The following is a 16468-nucleotide window of genomic DNA, read 5'->3' on the forward strand; positions in this document are numbered from 1 at the left end:
CATGTGTGACTCCCTTCCTAATGCCTGTAAGGCAGTCAAGGTTTGTTCATCTTAGCTGGTCTGAGGCATCCAATAATACATCAGCAACTTTTAATTAATGTAGAGTCAGAGTCATAACAAATACGGACCAATGCTGTTCTAAAATAAGGAGTCGAAGCAAGTGGTCCCATAACATATCTTTGCATAGGCTGAGAGGCACAGGTATCCCCTGGGCTAATAAATGCTCAATTCTCCATCTTCTTAGCAAGTATTATGAAGGATTAAGAAAATCCTAAAGGATGTCGTCAATAAATCAAAGAGCCTTTTAAGGTCCTGTGCACAACAGAAGACTTCTGAGTAGTAATTGCATTGGTAAGAATATTTCTTAATTAAATGGGAAGTCACAACTTATTACCAGTCACAACTAGGGAAGCGACTTGCATGATATTTTAATGGGTGGTAGGTACAGTACAGGGAAGCCCCACCATAATTTTGCTTCATTTTTTTCCCACAGTTACAAAGGAAAAGTAAAATTTTCACACATAAAGATTTGGGTTATGTAATGTTAAACTACTGTTTAATCCGATGAACAAATTTCCTTATTAGTTGAAGAGCACAAATAAGGGTTTTCAGGCACGTAATCGTCATGAAGACAGACATTATAATGAATTACCAGAAAAGAAGATGCTGTTGAGCCATTTCAGAGTATTTCCAAACAGAACTAAATAACCATCTGAAGACTTCAGAACTGTAAGTCTATAAAGTAGTACTGTTTGTATCAGATTCTCAGCATCCCCACTGTTTAAAACAAAGCCTGCTAGACTTTGGAAGAACATAATTTCTATTAAAACTCATTCATTATTGTAGTCAAAATCTAACTAAAACCAACCCAAATGAAACAAGAAAAACCACAAAAACCACCGGTGTTGCAAGTGTTTGGTCACTTCAGTTTAGTACTATACACCTAAAGTTAGAATTTGGGCCGGAAGAAATAGTTCACATGATGCGAAAAGAAACATGAAACATCAGCATGAGAAAAGAACACACGATATACATAGTATCTGTAAGCAGAATGTCAGAAAAAGCAGGAGCAAAAGTAGCTGGCTTATGTGGGACTACCATCAGAGTGACATATGTAAGAAAAATCCACAATGCTCTGGGTCTCAGCTCCCACGCACTGCCAGAGCTCTAACACAACCTTTCCTCAGAGCTCCTCCAGTGATCTAACAATCCTTCCTCAAAAGATTACAAAACAGCTTAGATTCTGTACTAGGAAATTCTAGTAAACAGCTAATCACACTTCTCCAAAATCAGCTAATACCCTTTTAAATCAAGCATTTTGCTTAAACAGTTTCACTTAGTGCAAAACAAGCCAAACAAAAATTAAAATTACAGTCCAATAGATCAAGCAGTTCAAAACCTCATTCTTCTGGACTACATAACTCTGTCCAATATATGATGCAATCTAAACATGTATAGGTTTGCTTAGGAAAAGATCTGCATACCATATTCTTGGCCAATAAAATCACAGAATACTTGAGGTTGGAAGGGACTTCACAGATCAAAGCAGGGCCAGCTCTGAGGTCAGAGCATGCTGCTCAGAGCTTTAACCAGCCAAGTTCCAAAACATCCAAGGACAGAAACTACATGACTTCTCTGGGCAGCCTGCTGCACTGCCTGGATGTCCTCTCTGGGAAAAAGTTCCTCCTTATATCCAGAATCTCTTTTTAAAGAACTTTCTAAGATAAACAAAACCTGAGATATCCACTAACTAGCAGCTCACTGCTTCACAAAAGATCACTACTGGAAACCTTTTAACATCCTAAAATGAGGAATAAAATCCAGGAAATATACAAGAAGAAGACAAACTACTGAACTGATAAGCTGGTAACTAACATGTTACATATACGTAGCCTTATTTCCAAAGATACTGAGGATATGTCAAGACAGATCCTTCAAAATGATCCAGACAATGGATGCCAATAATAAAAAAAAAAAAAAAACATCCCACCCAACAATGCTGGTCAAGAGACTCCAATCTTAGGCAAAGAATTATTTCACCTGCAAATTACTTGTGGGAATTATGTTCTATCATCTGTCTTCCAGATCTCCTTGACCTATGTGCCTATATCCCCTGCTGATGTCAGTGGAACTGTTTACATGCTGTTTCAGAAAGACCAGGAGTTTATTTGCTTGACTGAATGTTAATGATTTCTTAGCTAGTTACTACTTACCAAGTTCTACTTCAATTGTATTGTTCTGCGGATAAATAAACTCTGGTCTTATCTGTAGTGGTCGTTCTAAACAGAAACAAACAAACAAAAAGTCTTCAGGCAGGAAAGGTTCCACAACTTACTTCAACTTTACAATATTTTTGTTTTATTGTTGGGTACTACTGTAGTGCCATACTTACTACCATTTTCAAACTCCCAACAGAAAATCCCCTAGGATTCACTCTCCAAATCATTCTATTGTCGGTTCCAAGTTAACAGAAGTCTTTAGCTCACCTTACAAACACTTAAAAAAATTCTCAAGTTTACTGGCAGTCAAAATGAAAGCAGTAGAAGACCAGAAAACTCAAAACCAACAATTGTGATTAGATTTGTCAAAAAGATAGATAAGGAAGAGAAAGAGGGATTTTATTAATGACCTCCTAGATCAGGTGAATACATTTAAGTAAAAAAGTAAACAAGCAGTGCACAGACTTGTCAACAACCCAATGTTCTTGTATCCATCTACCTAAACTCATAATTTCTGTTTTAATCTAAAAAAAAAAAAAAACCCAAACAAACCCACCACCACCACAAAACCAGTCTCCAGTCAGCTTTTCTGATAGAACTACTCTCATGGCACTGGTCAGGTCATCATCAACAAATGACACTATGGGGACAGTGAGACAGCCAGTTCTGAGTCTAGTGTACAGAAAAACACAACCAAATGCCAACAGTACACCAATCCTCTCCAGAGGAAGATTTATTAACTTTATGGTGTTCATACAGCTTGTTGCATCTCTTTTCCCATCAGTTGAGAGTCTAGGGAACTTTGTGAGCAAGTTGACTAAAAGGGACAGAAGCAGGTGTGCTGCTGAGATGACCTCAGCAAAACTTATTCTTCTTTTTCAAAAAATAAAAGAATAGAAAAGTAAAATTACTTTAACGGTGTGTTCGTGTTCACACACGAACCCAAATAACTGCCACTTCCTTCTCATTCTCATTCCTAAAACCACTTTTCTCACTTCCCCATGACATTCTCCCTCAGAAGCAATGCTCCTGGGCAGCAACATACATTACTGTATTTTAATTGTATATTCCGGGAAAAAAATAATTATAGAAAATTTGCAACTCCATGTTCTTCACAGAACTGAGAAGTAACATGCCAAATGGCTTACAGTCTCTGCATGCAAACATCCACAGCAGAGCCAAGGGAAGAGAATAACCTCACTGCACTCACCTTTAACCTCCAGATTGATGGTTCGTGAAACATTGTATTGTTGTCCCATATATGTGTACACCATACGACAGGTGTAGTTTCCTCTGTCTTGCACAGTTACATTGCGAATCAAGATAGCATTTTCACCCTCAGCCAAAAGAAGCCTCCTGTCTTCAAGAAATCCAGACTTACACTCCTAAATATATCAGAAGTACCTGTGATTTAAGGAAACTAATCATCTGATAATTCAATAACTTACTGAACATCAGTGATTATTAAAACACGTGCCAAATATTTGGAGTTTTTTCAAAAGCCACAATGTGGGTTCTTATCCAAGCATCACTACCCTCTTAACACGAAGCCTGATGGTTATCTTGCTGCTATTGCACTTTCTAAAAATCACTGCAGTCAATGCAATTAAGTTTTCAAATGCTGTGGCTTAGTTCACTGCCTTCATTGAATAGCTTGGCAATAATCTCACTCAAGAGTAATGGTAGTTGTTAGAGATGTAGCAGAGTTTAGGAGAACAATTCACAGGAATGACCAGGCTGCTGCAGCAGTGCCTCACACTGTTACGTGTATTACCATTGCTGTGGCAATGCAAACACACTGAAAAACCTCCTTCTCTTCCTCAGCATAGAATCAGTGCAGAATCTCTTTATCTCAAAAGCAGGTCTGTATGTGCAGAACCAAGGTTTACCCGTACAGGCCCATGTAGCTACTTTAACACCAGCATCAAAATTAAGAGCTGAACTACTTTAAAATTTTACCTTAACACAGACAAAATACACTTTTCTAGGTGTGCATAGTCAGAGTATTTTGGCAAAATCAGAGCAAATAGGCATAAGAATACCACACTGTGATCAAGAGATAGGATAAGCCTAATATTCAGTAAAACTGAAGTCATCATGCAGAGCCTTATATTTAAGGAAACAAGCTTTTAAATACAAGTTTTAAAATTTATTATCTACATAAACTAATCTAAGGATAAACTAGATTTTCACAAACCAGCAAACCAAAACACAGTTTCTATTCGGAAAAAATCTGCAATCCAAAAGTGGACACCTTCCTTACACCTCCCCAAGAGCATAAGAAGTTAAGTGCCTTACTCAAAATGTAAAGATGATAAACCTTTCCTTCCAAAAGCTGCTTTTCACAGCTGCACCATAACACATTTTAAATGGATTGTTTCGTATCTTGTATATCTGAAATACATGTGCACAATACCTTATACCAGTGTACTTCAGGTTGATGATTATCTTCATCTTTAAAATGTTCTAGATCAGGGCATATAATCTTTCCAGTATTTGTGCTCATCACTCTTTGCTCAAACTTCATTTTTCCATTAAAACACAAACCATTGTCATTCTTAAAAACCGTTAAATTTATTGTTCTTTTGTTAGAGTGGTTAAGGCTCCTGTAATTAGAACAGCAGAAAAGTCAGGCCATTAACAGTAAGTTTCTTTGCTTCTAGCAGGTCAGAATGTTTACAGAGGACTTCAGCATCTCCACCCACCTTGCCTCTAGCACACCTATTACATCCCCCTAGCTCTTAAATACTACCTTCAGCTCCTCATTCCCTTTTTCAGACCAAGAGATGGGAATAAGCTCTGATTTTGTATTGCGAGCAGATGTGGGACCTTCTCTGGAAGCACCAGAGGGAATGCCAGGATTTCTCCAAGCTGAAGCTCCCACTGCTAACCTAGCTTTGCCATTTTCAACACTGTTTGCCAACACACAGCAGTACACAGTAACCCAAAATATATATGCACTGGAGCACTCTCAGTGCCAAATGAACAGGAGAAGACAGGTGTATCAAGAGAGCAGAGTGTAACTCTTAGCAGAAGAGAGACAGAACTTTTCACTAATAAATATCAAGGTTCAATATCGGTGTGAAACTACTTCACACCAAGAGCTCACAAGAATCTGTGGTACAGTAGCTCTGCAGAGAAAACACCAGAAAACAGAAGCCTGCCCCATAAGTAAAGGAATACTCTCTGTTAATTCATTTCTCAACTCTTAATTTCTGAACACTATGCTAAAGGAGAAGTTTTCAGAAGAGTGAACTGCATGTCTGACAGTCCTTTCAACTTCTGACCTTATTGCTCTCTACAACTACCTGAAGGGGGGTTGTAAACAGGCAGAGATTGGTCTCTTCTCCCAGGCAGCCACCACCAGAACAAGAGGACACAGTCTCAGGCTGTGCCAGGGGAAGTTCAGGCTGGAGGTCAGGAGGAAGTTTTACACGGAGAGAGTGATTGCCCATTGGAATGGACTGCCCGGGGAGGTGGTGGAGTTGCCATCACTGGAGGTGTTCAGGAGGAGACTTGACAGGGTGCTTGGTTACATGGGTTAGTTGATTAGGTGGTGTTGGATGATAGGTTGGACGTGATGATCTTGAAGGTCTCTTCCAGCCTGGTTTATTCTATTTCTATTTCTATGTACTGCACCTTGACAAGCTCTATAATTAAGGTTTAGGTGACTGATGCACAAAATGTAGACTACAGTTAACATAACTAAACTTTATCAAGTTTTTTTGTCCTGCTGACACTATGCAAGCTAGGAATGTGAGGTGCCCAGAGGGACATGTCAGACAGCTAGACTAACTAGAAACATAGCAGGAAAGACTATAATTTAAATTCTTTCACTAAGTAGTTTTGAAACTATTATAACTCTTCTGACTTCTAGTGTTAGCTTCATTATCAACACTGGAGCAGTGTATTTTTCCACACATGGAAATTAAAAAAAAAAAAAAAAAAAAGGCAGTTTGCAGAAACAAAAGGCATGATCAAAACAGTGCTTTTAACTCATCTCACCTCTCTATCTAAACAAAAAAATCAGTTCCATGAATCATGAATCCCTCCCCTCACCCCTACCTTACAACACATTCATAAGGTCCAGAATCTTCCAACACTGCAGGAATAAACCAAAGCAAGCCCTCTCGCTGATGGATCCTGGAGTTTCTCCCTGTGGTTACTGGAGTAGCACTACCATTTTTATACCATGTCAGTTTGTAATCAAAGTGAAGTGCTGGCAATGTAATTACTGGGCAACTAATAGCTGTAGGCTCTCCAACAAGCACAAAGTAATCACAAATAGCACATCCTTCTCCTACACACAAAAAAAAAAAAAGACAGAGAAAGAAAAAGAAACAGTGTCTTTAATCTGTATACTTTTGGTTTAGAAGTATTAGTATTAACTCCAAATTACACGGTATTAGAAAATGAAATCTGTAACAATTCACCATTAAAACATTGCAAGGCAACTATATTGCTTATTTACCACCTTCTGGCTGAGGATCTAAACCACACCTTTTACGAAGCTTAAGTCACAACTTCCCTCTATTAAGGCAGCCAGTGACGAGCATATGTATGTCAAACAGCCTCAGTGCAAGCCAGGGTATAAGAAGATTCATGGGATTCACCAGGTTCACAAGCTTCACAATTCACCTGTTGCATCCTCATTATTTGAGCATGCTAGCACTTTTGCAGAAATACGAGATATGTGGATACTATCTACTAAAAGCATGGTGCAAACAATGACTTTGCAGAGCTCCTCACAGTACTCTGCCCATTATGACTATGAGAAAAATGTTTTTTGACCTGAAGCACAGAACAGCATGGAATGAGATCAAGACTTCAACACATCAAAGAGAGATGTGAACCAACACATCCAGGTTTCCTTTGTATTATGAGAGGAGCATTATTCAATTAAGATGTCTTGACTATATTGGAATTTTGGTCATCTTTAGCCCAAAGGCCCTTTAAATTACGAACAAAGGTAAGCATAAACATAACTTTTATGTCTGCATAACAAGATACAACCATGCAGCCTAGCAAGCAGGTTTTTTAAACATCAGCCAAAAAAATGACAGAGAAAGAAGCACAGACACTGCAAGAATTTATCAAGAATCCAAAACTACAAGCAAAAACTACTTGGAGAATTCCAGTTCAGCACAAACAGAGCAGGTCATATGGCTGCTTTAAAAGCTTCCTAACTTTTGGGCACGTGCACAACACACAATTCCTTAGAAACTGCAAAACATCTGACTGAACTGACTTTACAATTCTCGATGAATCACTGTATAAATACAAAGCTAACGTATTTCATGTCAAAAAGTCTCCAATAATCTTTGCAGTCCCACCACCTTCCTATCACCTTATTCAAAGATTTCCAAGTAAGTCCCTGTGGAGCTTAAACTAATGCAGAGATATTAGTACTAGACTGCTTATGTCAAGAGCAGCAAGACAAGCATCATTATTTATGTCATCTTAAATGTTACTGAAAAATTTGATCTACTATTAAAAATATTATTGAGCCTTATTGCTTTGTGGACTAGAGCTACAGCACATATCTTAAAGATGGCATTCAATAGCTAACTAAGTCAAGGAAGCCAATCTCTTCCAGCTTTCATCACAGGAATCAGAGAGAAGTTAATCAAAGCCTCAGTTACCCTAAATGTATTTGGCTAGATTTAAACATAGTTGTAATGGGTTGGGGCAGACCCCTTCCCCACCACGGGCAGAAATAATGACTCAGACAAAATGGATTGCAAAAGTGATGGAAAGCTTAAATAGAAAACAGTGAATGTGTACAGAAAGCCAGAAACACAGTGACAAAAGAAACCCCAAAACATACCCAGAAACATCCCATCCCCACTGGGGGTACACCCGAACCCCCCAGGGCTCTTTCCTCCCCCCCAACCCAGCCTTGAGCCTGAGTAGGCCCAAGGGCAGTGGCTCAGGCCATTTTACCTAGGCAGCAGTGGGGGTGAAAGAGGAAATGAAGACCCCATGCTGATCTATTATAGGGGAGCAGGGCATTTATGGGAATGGAATACCTGGTTTCCTGTGACCACCCCCTGGGCTGGGCCCACCCCTTGGGACCTCCCAGGTGTGGTCTGTGCAGTGGGATCCGGGCCAGCACCCAGCCTAAACCACCACAATAGTTATGTCAATTTATCCATTCCATCCTTAGAGCAATTTCAATCCAAAAAGAGGTATTTATTATGCTGAAGCAATGACAAGCACCAAATTTACTATTTGCTCTCAGTAAGTCTTTTCTACAAAATACAACTTTCTCTTGTAGGTTTGGGGGGGTTTTAAACAGTAATTTCAGCAGTGCATTTAACTTACCAGTACTGAACAGAGGTATCAATAGAATGAGATGAGCAATAAGCAAAAATGTAGATGTCATCTTTTGCTGCAGGGAAGAAATTTTTCCATTAGTGTGGCAAGAGCGTTCAAGCTGCACTGTCCTCTGCACCCTGCATTACTCCTTAAAAAAAACAAAACACCAAACTAAAATCAGGAGAAGTATTAGTCATCCTGGGGAAGTCAAGGCCCAGGCTTTGAAGATTCAGATACATGAACTGTTTGCCTTCACAGAAGACTGCTCAGTTTTCAACTTTCTACTGATTTTTTTCCAAATTTTGCTTGGAATAACTCTTGCACAAAGTGAAGTTTTCTTTTGCCAGCAAAGTCAAGCTAAAAGAACCCAAACCAAATCACCCCAGCACAGACAAATTTTGCTAGCATACAATGATCTAAACTATACTGTGGAATTCAGAAACTAAGCTTGATTAAGCCACTACTCTTTCCACATGTTTACAAGAGACACAATCACAGAGATGTATGAGGTTTTGTTCCTTGAACCATTCTTGTACAAGCACTTTTAAGCACAGGTGAACTTGAAGTTCTTTGCAGGAAGACAGAATTACAGGAAACATCCAGTTGGAAAAGACCTCAAAGATCACCCACTCCAACCTTCAACCCAATTTAGGGTCAATCCTAAACCATGTCCCTAAGTGCCAGGTCTACATGCTGCTTAAACACTTCCAGGGATGGCAACTCCACCACTGCACTGGGGAGACCATTCCCTCCCTGTGAAGCAATATTTCCTAGCGTCTGGCCTGAACTTCCACTGGCACAGCATGAAACCATTTCCTCTAGTCCTGTCACTTGACACTAAGGAGAAGAGGATGGCCCCCTCCACATTCCAACCTCCCTTCAGCTAGTTGTAGAGAGAGATAAGGTCTCCCCTCAGCTTCCTCTTCTCTAGACTGAACAACCTCAGCTCCCTCAGATGTTCCTCGTAGGCCATGTGCTCCAGGCCCTTCACAAGCCTCATTACCCTTCTCTGGACACACTCCAGAACCTCACTGTCCTTCCTGTAGTGAGGGGCCCAGAACTGAACACAGAACTCGAGGGGTGGCCTCACCAGTGCTGAGTACACAGAGATGATCACCTTCTTGTTCCTGCTGGCCACCCTGTTTCTAATACAAGCCAGGATGCCATTGGCTTTCGTGGCCCACCAGACCACACTGCTGACTCGTATTTAGTTGATGGTCAACCAATAGCCCCAGGTCCCTATCTGAGTCGCAGCTTTCCAACCACACCTCCCCAGGTCTGTAGATTACCTTGAGGTTGTTGTGACTCAGGTGAAGGACCTGGCATTTGGCCTTATTTAATTTCACACAGTTAGCCTTGGCCCATCAATCTAACCTGTCCAGGTGCCACTGTTAGACACACTAACTTCAGTGTGATCTGACACTTAAATTGGTGTCTGAAGTCTAACACATGGAAACCACAGCTAACAGAAATTTCTGTGGCCAGACATAAACAAGTCCAAGTGCTGGGTGCTGCACTTTGGCCACAACAACCACATGCAGCGCTACAGGCTGTGGTCAGAGTGGCTGGAGAGCAGCCAAACAGAAAGGGACCTGGGGGTACTGGTTGACAGCCAGCTGAGCCAGCAGTGTGCCCAGGTGGCCAAGAAGGCCAATGGCATCCTGGCCTGCATCAGGAATAGCGTGGCCAGCAGGAGCAGGGAAGTCATTCTGCCTCTGTACTCAGCACTGGTTAGGCCACACCTTGAGTCCTGTGTCCAGTTTAGGACCCCTCAGTTTAAGAAGGACATTGAGACTCTTGAACATGCCCAGAGAAGGGCAACAAGGCTGGTGAGAGGCCTCGAGCACAAGCCCTTTGAGGAGAGGCTGAGGGAGCTGGGATTGTTTAGCCTGGAGAAGAGGAGGCTCAGGGGAGACCTTATTGCTGTCTACAACTACCTGAAGGGAGGTTGTAGCCAGGTGTGTGTTAGTCTCTTCTCCCAGGCAACCAGCACCAGAAGAAGAAGACACAGTCTCAAGCTGTGCCAGGGGAAGTTTAGGCTTGAGGTGAGGAGAAAGTTCTTCACAGAGAGAGTTGTTAGCCATTGGAATGTGCTGCCCAGGGTGGTGGTGGAGTCACTGTCCCTGGAGGTGTTCAAAAAGGGATTGGACACGGCACTTGAAGCCATGATCTAGTAGTCATGAGGTCCTGAGTGACAGGTTGGACTGGATGATCTTTGAGGTCTTTTCCAACATTACTGATTCTATGAAAGAGACTCCTTGAAATTCTATGATTCTATAAACCAAATCATTCAACTTCCCACCCCTGGTTCTTCTTTTCAGCATTCTCCAACAAAGGCACAACTGAACAGACAGACACCACCCTCGTGGCCAGCAAGGGGCTTCCAAGAAAGCTCTAAATCTTAAACAGTTCCTTCTTCCCTCTCAGATGTGCCTGCCCTTTCTCAGCAAGATGTCATCAGAGCCCCTGAGGTCTGCACTTAGTTCTCTGGCCTTTCTTCTAATCCAGACTACTTTGCACACTGCTTCTTCTTACTCTAAAGCAATCTGGTCTCCCACATACCAGTCCATTGCAAAACACTCGTTGCTCAGGGTCTAGTTAATATTTGTCTTCCACTCAGCTAGAAATGGCTGGAAAAAGAGACAGTATTCCCCAAAAAAAAGACAAACAAAAAAAAGCAAAAAAAAACATGTGGCCTTGACTTACATACAACGTAGTTCACTTTAGTAACAAATAAATCACGCTAGGTCCTTCTTTTGAAACATTTCAAATGCAGAAGTGTTGAGGTAGTAGAAAGGGAAATCATAGTCTATTTAGTCGCCTTGTGCATTATTTTTCCTGTAAGTTTCCAATCAGCTGATCATCATTCTTGGAGTTACAGTTTACCTGTAAAGAGTGAAGAAGGGGAATGGAGAAGGGGTTTAACAAACCATATGACTTTAACAGTAGCATACATACAGAAACCCAAAATTTCCACAAACACCCTAAATTAAAGGCAAGACAGGGGAAGGCGATGTTACTGTAAGGGTCTACTACAGGCCACCTGACCAGCAGAACCAAGCAGATGAGGCCCTCCACAGGCAAAGAAGTGGCTTCATGTTCACAAGCCCTGGTCCTTGTGGGGGATTTCAACCACCCTGACATCTACTGGAGGGACAACACAGCTAGGTACCAGCATTCCAAGATGTTCCTGGAATGCATAGATGACAACTTCCTCCTCCAAATGGTAGAGGAACCACAAGAAAAGGTGCTATGCTGAACCTTGTTCTCACCAATAGAGAAGAGCTGGTGATCAATGTGAGGCTCAGAGATAACCTTGACTGCAGTGACCAATGAAGCAATAGAATTTAAGATCCTCAGGGCAACTAGGAGGACGTATCCCAAGCTTACAGCCCTGGACTTTCGGCATGCAGACTTTGATCACTTCAGGGATCTGCTGGCCAAAGTGCCATGGGACAAAGCCCCAGAGGGAAGAAGGGCCCAAGACAGCTGGACAGTGTTTAAGATCACCTTCTCTGTGCCCAGGAGCAAAGAATACCCTCAAAGAGGAAAGCAGGAAAGAATGGTAAGAGACCTGCCTGGATGAGGAAGGAACTCCTGGACATGCTGGCACACAAAAGTAAACAGTACAAGGAGTGGAAGAAAGAACAGCTGGAACAGGGGGCATATAAGGAAGCTACCCAAGCAGCGGGAGACCTGGTTAGAAAAGCTAAAGACCATAACTGGTCTCTAGTACCAAAGGTTGATACTTTTCCAATACTTCCTGCTAAAGCTCAACTTTTAAAACATCCTATTCTTCCAAAATTCACACCCACACACCCCTTCAAAGCTTAAAAACTCTAGAAAGAAGGGCAGAAGTCTCTAGCTTTTGTTGCAATACCTCAAAGTATATGGAGCATTTCTGTTCTGGTCAGTATGGTTTCAAGTGATCACACAAGATTTTTACATTTTTCCTTAAGCAGAATAGTCAGAGAAATGCTACCCAAAATCCACAAATGAGAAACAGCAACCTTTGTTTAAAAAGCAAATGCTTGTCTACATACCTAACACCTTCAGCTTTGTACTGCCCTCTATCTCAGTCTCAGCAATATGAAATACCCCTGGGATCAAATCACAAAAGCTCAGAATCTTGTTTATGTAGAGGAAATGTCAAGTCCACTGAGGAAGCTGTGCAAAACATGTAATTGTACTCTCCAAATTTTCTGTCTCAAATTTTTCATTCACGGACATAACTGATCCCTGCAAGGTCAACACAATAAGACAAGCAGCATAGAAAGCATCCAAGCCCCTCAATTGTTTATCAGCAGATCTCTGCTAATTTAAGTCAGTTTCAAAATTATCATTCTCTATGCAGACTCTGTCCTGCATGACATCTTTGTCTTTAAATTGCAGAGACATGGATTTGATGGATTGATTTGATGGACAAGGAATTGGCTGGACAATCAGACTCAGAGTTGAGTCAGTGCTCAGCGACCAAGAGGAGACTACTAACAAGTGGCATCCATCAGTCTACAGAAGAAAAGACTTCAGGGAGATCTTACAGTGGCCTTTCAGTACTTTAAAGGAAAGCACAGGACAAATGGCTCAGGACTCTTTATCAGTGAGTACAGCAATGGGATAAGGGGTAATGGTTTAAAACTAAGAGTTTAGCATAGATAGAGTAGACAGAGATTAGATACCAGGATTCTCTACTGGTGAGGCATTGGAATAGGTTGCCCAGACAGGTTGTACATGTCCCCTCCCTGGTAGTGTTCGCAGCATATTAATTTTTTAAGTAAAAGTTTAATGCCATTTAATTGAAATAGGGGGATAGGCAGTGGAGAACCAAAGCATATATGGACATTTGTTCCATAGTAGAACCAGGACAAGATTCAACCTACCACAATTCATATTGCTCACATTGTTCCTCATTGTGCTTACTCCTGTGAACAAGAGTAAGTTGTCAACAGGTGTAAGCTGTTGCCTACCACAGTTAAACCACAACAGCAAAGCAAGACAAAAATCTCTAAAAGTCTATATCCTGTTTCCAGTCTACACTTTCCTGAACTCCCAAGTTTCCTGCCTAACATGCTCAATGTATAAACAAATTGGAGGTGATCATTTTACAAGGGCATGCAGGAACACTGAGTCACACAAAACTCTACACAAGCACCCTCTAAAAGTAGATCTGGTTATCCACTGTGGTATTCTGACACTGAAGTGATGACCACACATTTTAGCCCTTAAATGCCACCTTTCCAGACAAGTCTGTGAGCTGCAGGACTGCAGAAAAGTATTTTTAAGGAAAACCCATTCTCTAAAACATTCTGTTGAAGCTGAATCAAAATGAAGTCACAGAAAACAAATAATAACATTCATTAAGAAGCCTGCAATAGTTAAATCTTTGTAAGATAATACTTTGTTGCAAAGTTGAACTAGAGTTTAACTGTTCTAAATCCAAATTAAGCATTGTTGCAGGTACTGCCAACTTTTCAGCAAAACACAGAAGAGGAAAGAAAAAAGTAACTGGCCATCACTGGTTTATTCTAGTGTAGTGAAAAACTACCTATCCACCTACTTCCACCTCATGCCAAAACCATCTCAAAAGGAGTGATCTCATCAGTACTCAAATGAAGGGAAAAGAGGACCTCCTTTCAGCATCAAATGGAGGGAGCTCATTTCACAGTCAGCTCTTGGAAGACTTTTCTATATCATATCAAATCATGATACCTGTTAATATAAAGTAATGCATACTTTAGTGTAGAATATTTCTTACGTCTAGAGTAAGTTACCACTTTTCCACTAGTATTTTGAAAAATGCAGTTAAGAGCCATTTAAAAAGAACAGAAAGGTTCATACAAATAGAACTGTAGGTATCAAAAACACAGTAATGCAAAGTATTACAAAATGTATCACTTAAGAGGGGGAGGAGGGAGTGACAATTGTTTACCAAAAAAATGATAATGGATTTTTCGCATTTAAGGATTCATTTTAAATACCAGAACGACAGATTCTGCATTATAAACCGAGTTTTGTGCAAGAGGTTTTATATCATTTTCTCCAGCTTTCACAGCCCTGCAGTTTTGTAATCTCTGTGAAAGGTGAGCATGTTCAACAAGCACGCTGAAAAATAAAGCACATCCATCATTTTCATCAAGTCCCTGATGAAAACTCTCCAAACTTAAGAGCTGCTGCTGCTGGATACCTCGATTCAGCTCAGTAGCTTTTAATGGGACAGCTCACTCTACCAAGGTGTGGCTCCGCAGGGTACTACCAACCACTATCTCGGGTGCGATCAGCACAGGTCGGAGACTGTCAGAACAGCTGCCCGCTATATTTAATACTGGTGATATTTCTGCAGACATCTTTTCCTAAATCCTTGCTCTTGTCTTCATACAAGCAGTTAAAAATGAGCTCATGTGTGATCACGATTATGCAATAAATAGCTTCTGTAGCGTTTTACTAGGTCAAGAAGAATTATGCCAAGCTTTATCCAGCTTCCTGTTACAAGTACTTTAAAAAATGTACAAGCGTCCAAGCACTCCAAGCCTTCCTTTTTATACTATACTTCTTACCTAGGTTTGCGCATCGCAGCATACGAGGAAGCAGTCACAACCGCAAAATACGAAAACTACTTCCGAGGAATTTGTTTGATGCCATAGAAGCTGGAAAAGCAGCAGCCACACGCAGAGGTTGCAAGACTCTGAAAACCTACCGCGCACCGAAAAAAAATGGCCTCAAAGCACGTCTTAACAGAAAACGAGGGGCTGGAGTTGCATTTTTAGAAACTATCAGCACTGCAGTCTACCTGTGGAGGAGCCGATCCTCACCTCCACCGCAACCCATCCACTCCCGACCGGCGTAGGAAAGCCGAGCCCTGGCGGCGCGGGGGAGGGGCGGGGAGAGAGCGACGACGACATGAACCTCCTGTCACTTGCCCCCTGCCTCCGCTGCCTTACACAGGACCCAAAGGAGCCACGAGTGACACAGGAAAAGCCCAGCTACACCCCCAGCCCCCACCGCTGCCGAACATGCCGCTGCCCTCCCCGTCACGCTAGAAGTCGAGTCGAGCCCCAGGAGAGAGCAAGGTGGCTGGCCATGTACCTCCCGCCTGCCTCTCTTCCTCACCTCCGTCCGCTCCCCGCGCCTCGCGGGCCTCCCCGTCCCACGCCACATAGCGGGCGGGCGAGCAGCAAGCCCCGCCTCGCACGGCGAACCGCGGCCGGCGCCTCGCCCCTCCCGGCAGCACCGGCCGCAGCCCGGCCCACCGCCTGCACCGCCCACGGACCCGACCGCTGCCGGGTGGCTCTGGGTGATGGCTGGGTTGAGTTGTTCAGGGCCAGCTGAATGGCGACGCTCCACTGGCGCAGGGGACCAGACCCTTATGGGTGACCTCCTCAGATCCTCTATGGCCTCCTGTGGGACATCACCCTGAAATTTGAGCTAACCCTGTTTTCGCTGGCATCAAGCCACTTCCTTTAGCTGCCACGCCTGGATTTAGTTCCCCTTCAAGCTGTGATTCCAAGGTGTCTGAGATGACTTCAGCACTGTATAGACACCAGTTTTCCCCCAGGCCGCCATCTGGGCTTGTGGCTAAACCTGACCAGGCTGGTCTTGGGAAGCATGAGAGCCCCATGGCCAGCTCAGTGCATAGGCTTTGCCACACTGCAGGGCTAATGCCCATTTGGCAGCCTGCTGGGAGCAGAGACATTTTGTCTTCAAACCATCCATGCATCATGGTGCATTCAGAACACGCTGAACATAACTGTACTATCCTGGGGACCTGTATGGCACAAACAAAACACATCCTTGGTGAATTCAGTACCATATTCATGAAGTGAGTGCAGGGTGAGTACTTGGCACCATCATTCCCATATTCCAGCACCTAAAATTGCTCAAGCTCTCTGTTTGGAGCAGAGATTTGTTTGCTTTCCTTCATGAAAGCGTTTATT

At 42.3% G+C, this 16468-nt stretch overlaps 1 protein-coding gene across 4 annotated transcripts in view; it reads right to left on the minus strand.

Moving 5' to 3' along the window:
• IL1R1 (interleukin 1 receptor type 1) overlaps window positions 1-15712 on the minus strand; it is a 30079-nt gene extending 14367 nt beyond the window's left edge. Inside the window, exons 1-7 of one of the 4 annotated variants that reach the window (XM_068138199.1) lie at window positions 15645-15712; window positions 11244-11423; window positions 8544-8685; window positions 6285-6519; window positions 4636-4825; window positions 3430-3604; window positions 2214-2279 (exon numbers count right to left, since the gene is read on the minus strand). In XM_068138199.1, the coding sequence (XP_067994300.1) occupies window positions 2214-2279; window positions 3430-3604; window positions 4636-4825; window positions 6285-6519; window positions 8544-8604 (727 nt within the window). In that variant the 5' untranslated portion in view covers window positions 8605-8685; window positions 11244-11423; window positions 15645-15712. Of the gene's footprint in view, window positions 1-2213; window positions 2280-3429; window positions 3605-4635; window positions 4826-6284; window positions 6520-8543; window positions 8686-11243; window positions 11424-15091; window positions 15362-15620 lie in introns of those variants that run through there. The other 3 variants (XM_068138217.1, XM_068138188.1, XM_068138208.1) reach the window with 3 other exon arrangements.
• Window positions 15713-16468: the final 756 nt, after the last annotated feature.

The sequence above is a fragment of the Melanerpes formicivorus genome, unplaced genomic scaffold, assembly GCF_026170545.1.
Source record: "Melanerpes formicivorus ecotype bairdi unplaced genomic scaffold, bMelFor1.0.p_v2 SCAF_1, whole genome shotgun sequence".
In the NCBI taxonomy this organism is placed as follows: domain Eukaryota; kingdom Metazoa; phylum Chordata; class Aves; order Piciformes; family Picidae; genus Melanerpes; species Melanerpes formicivorus.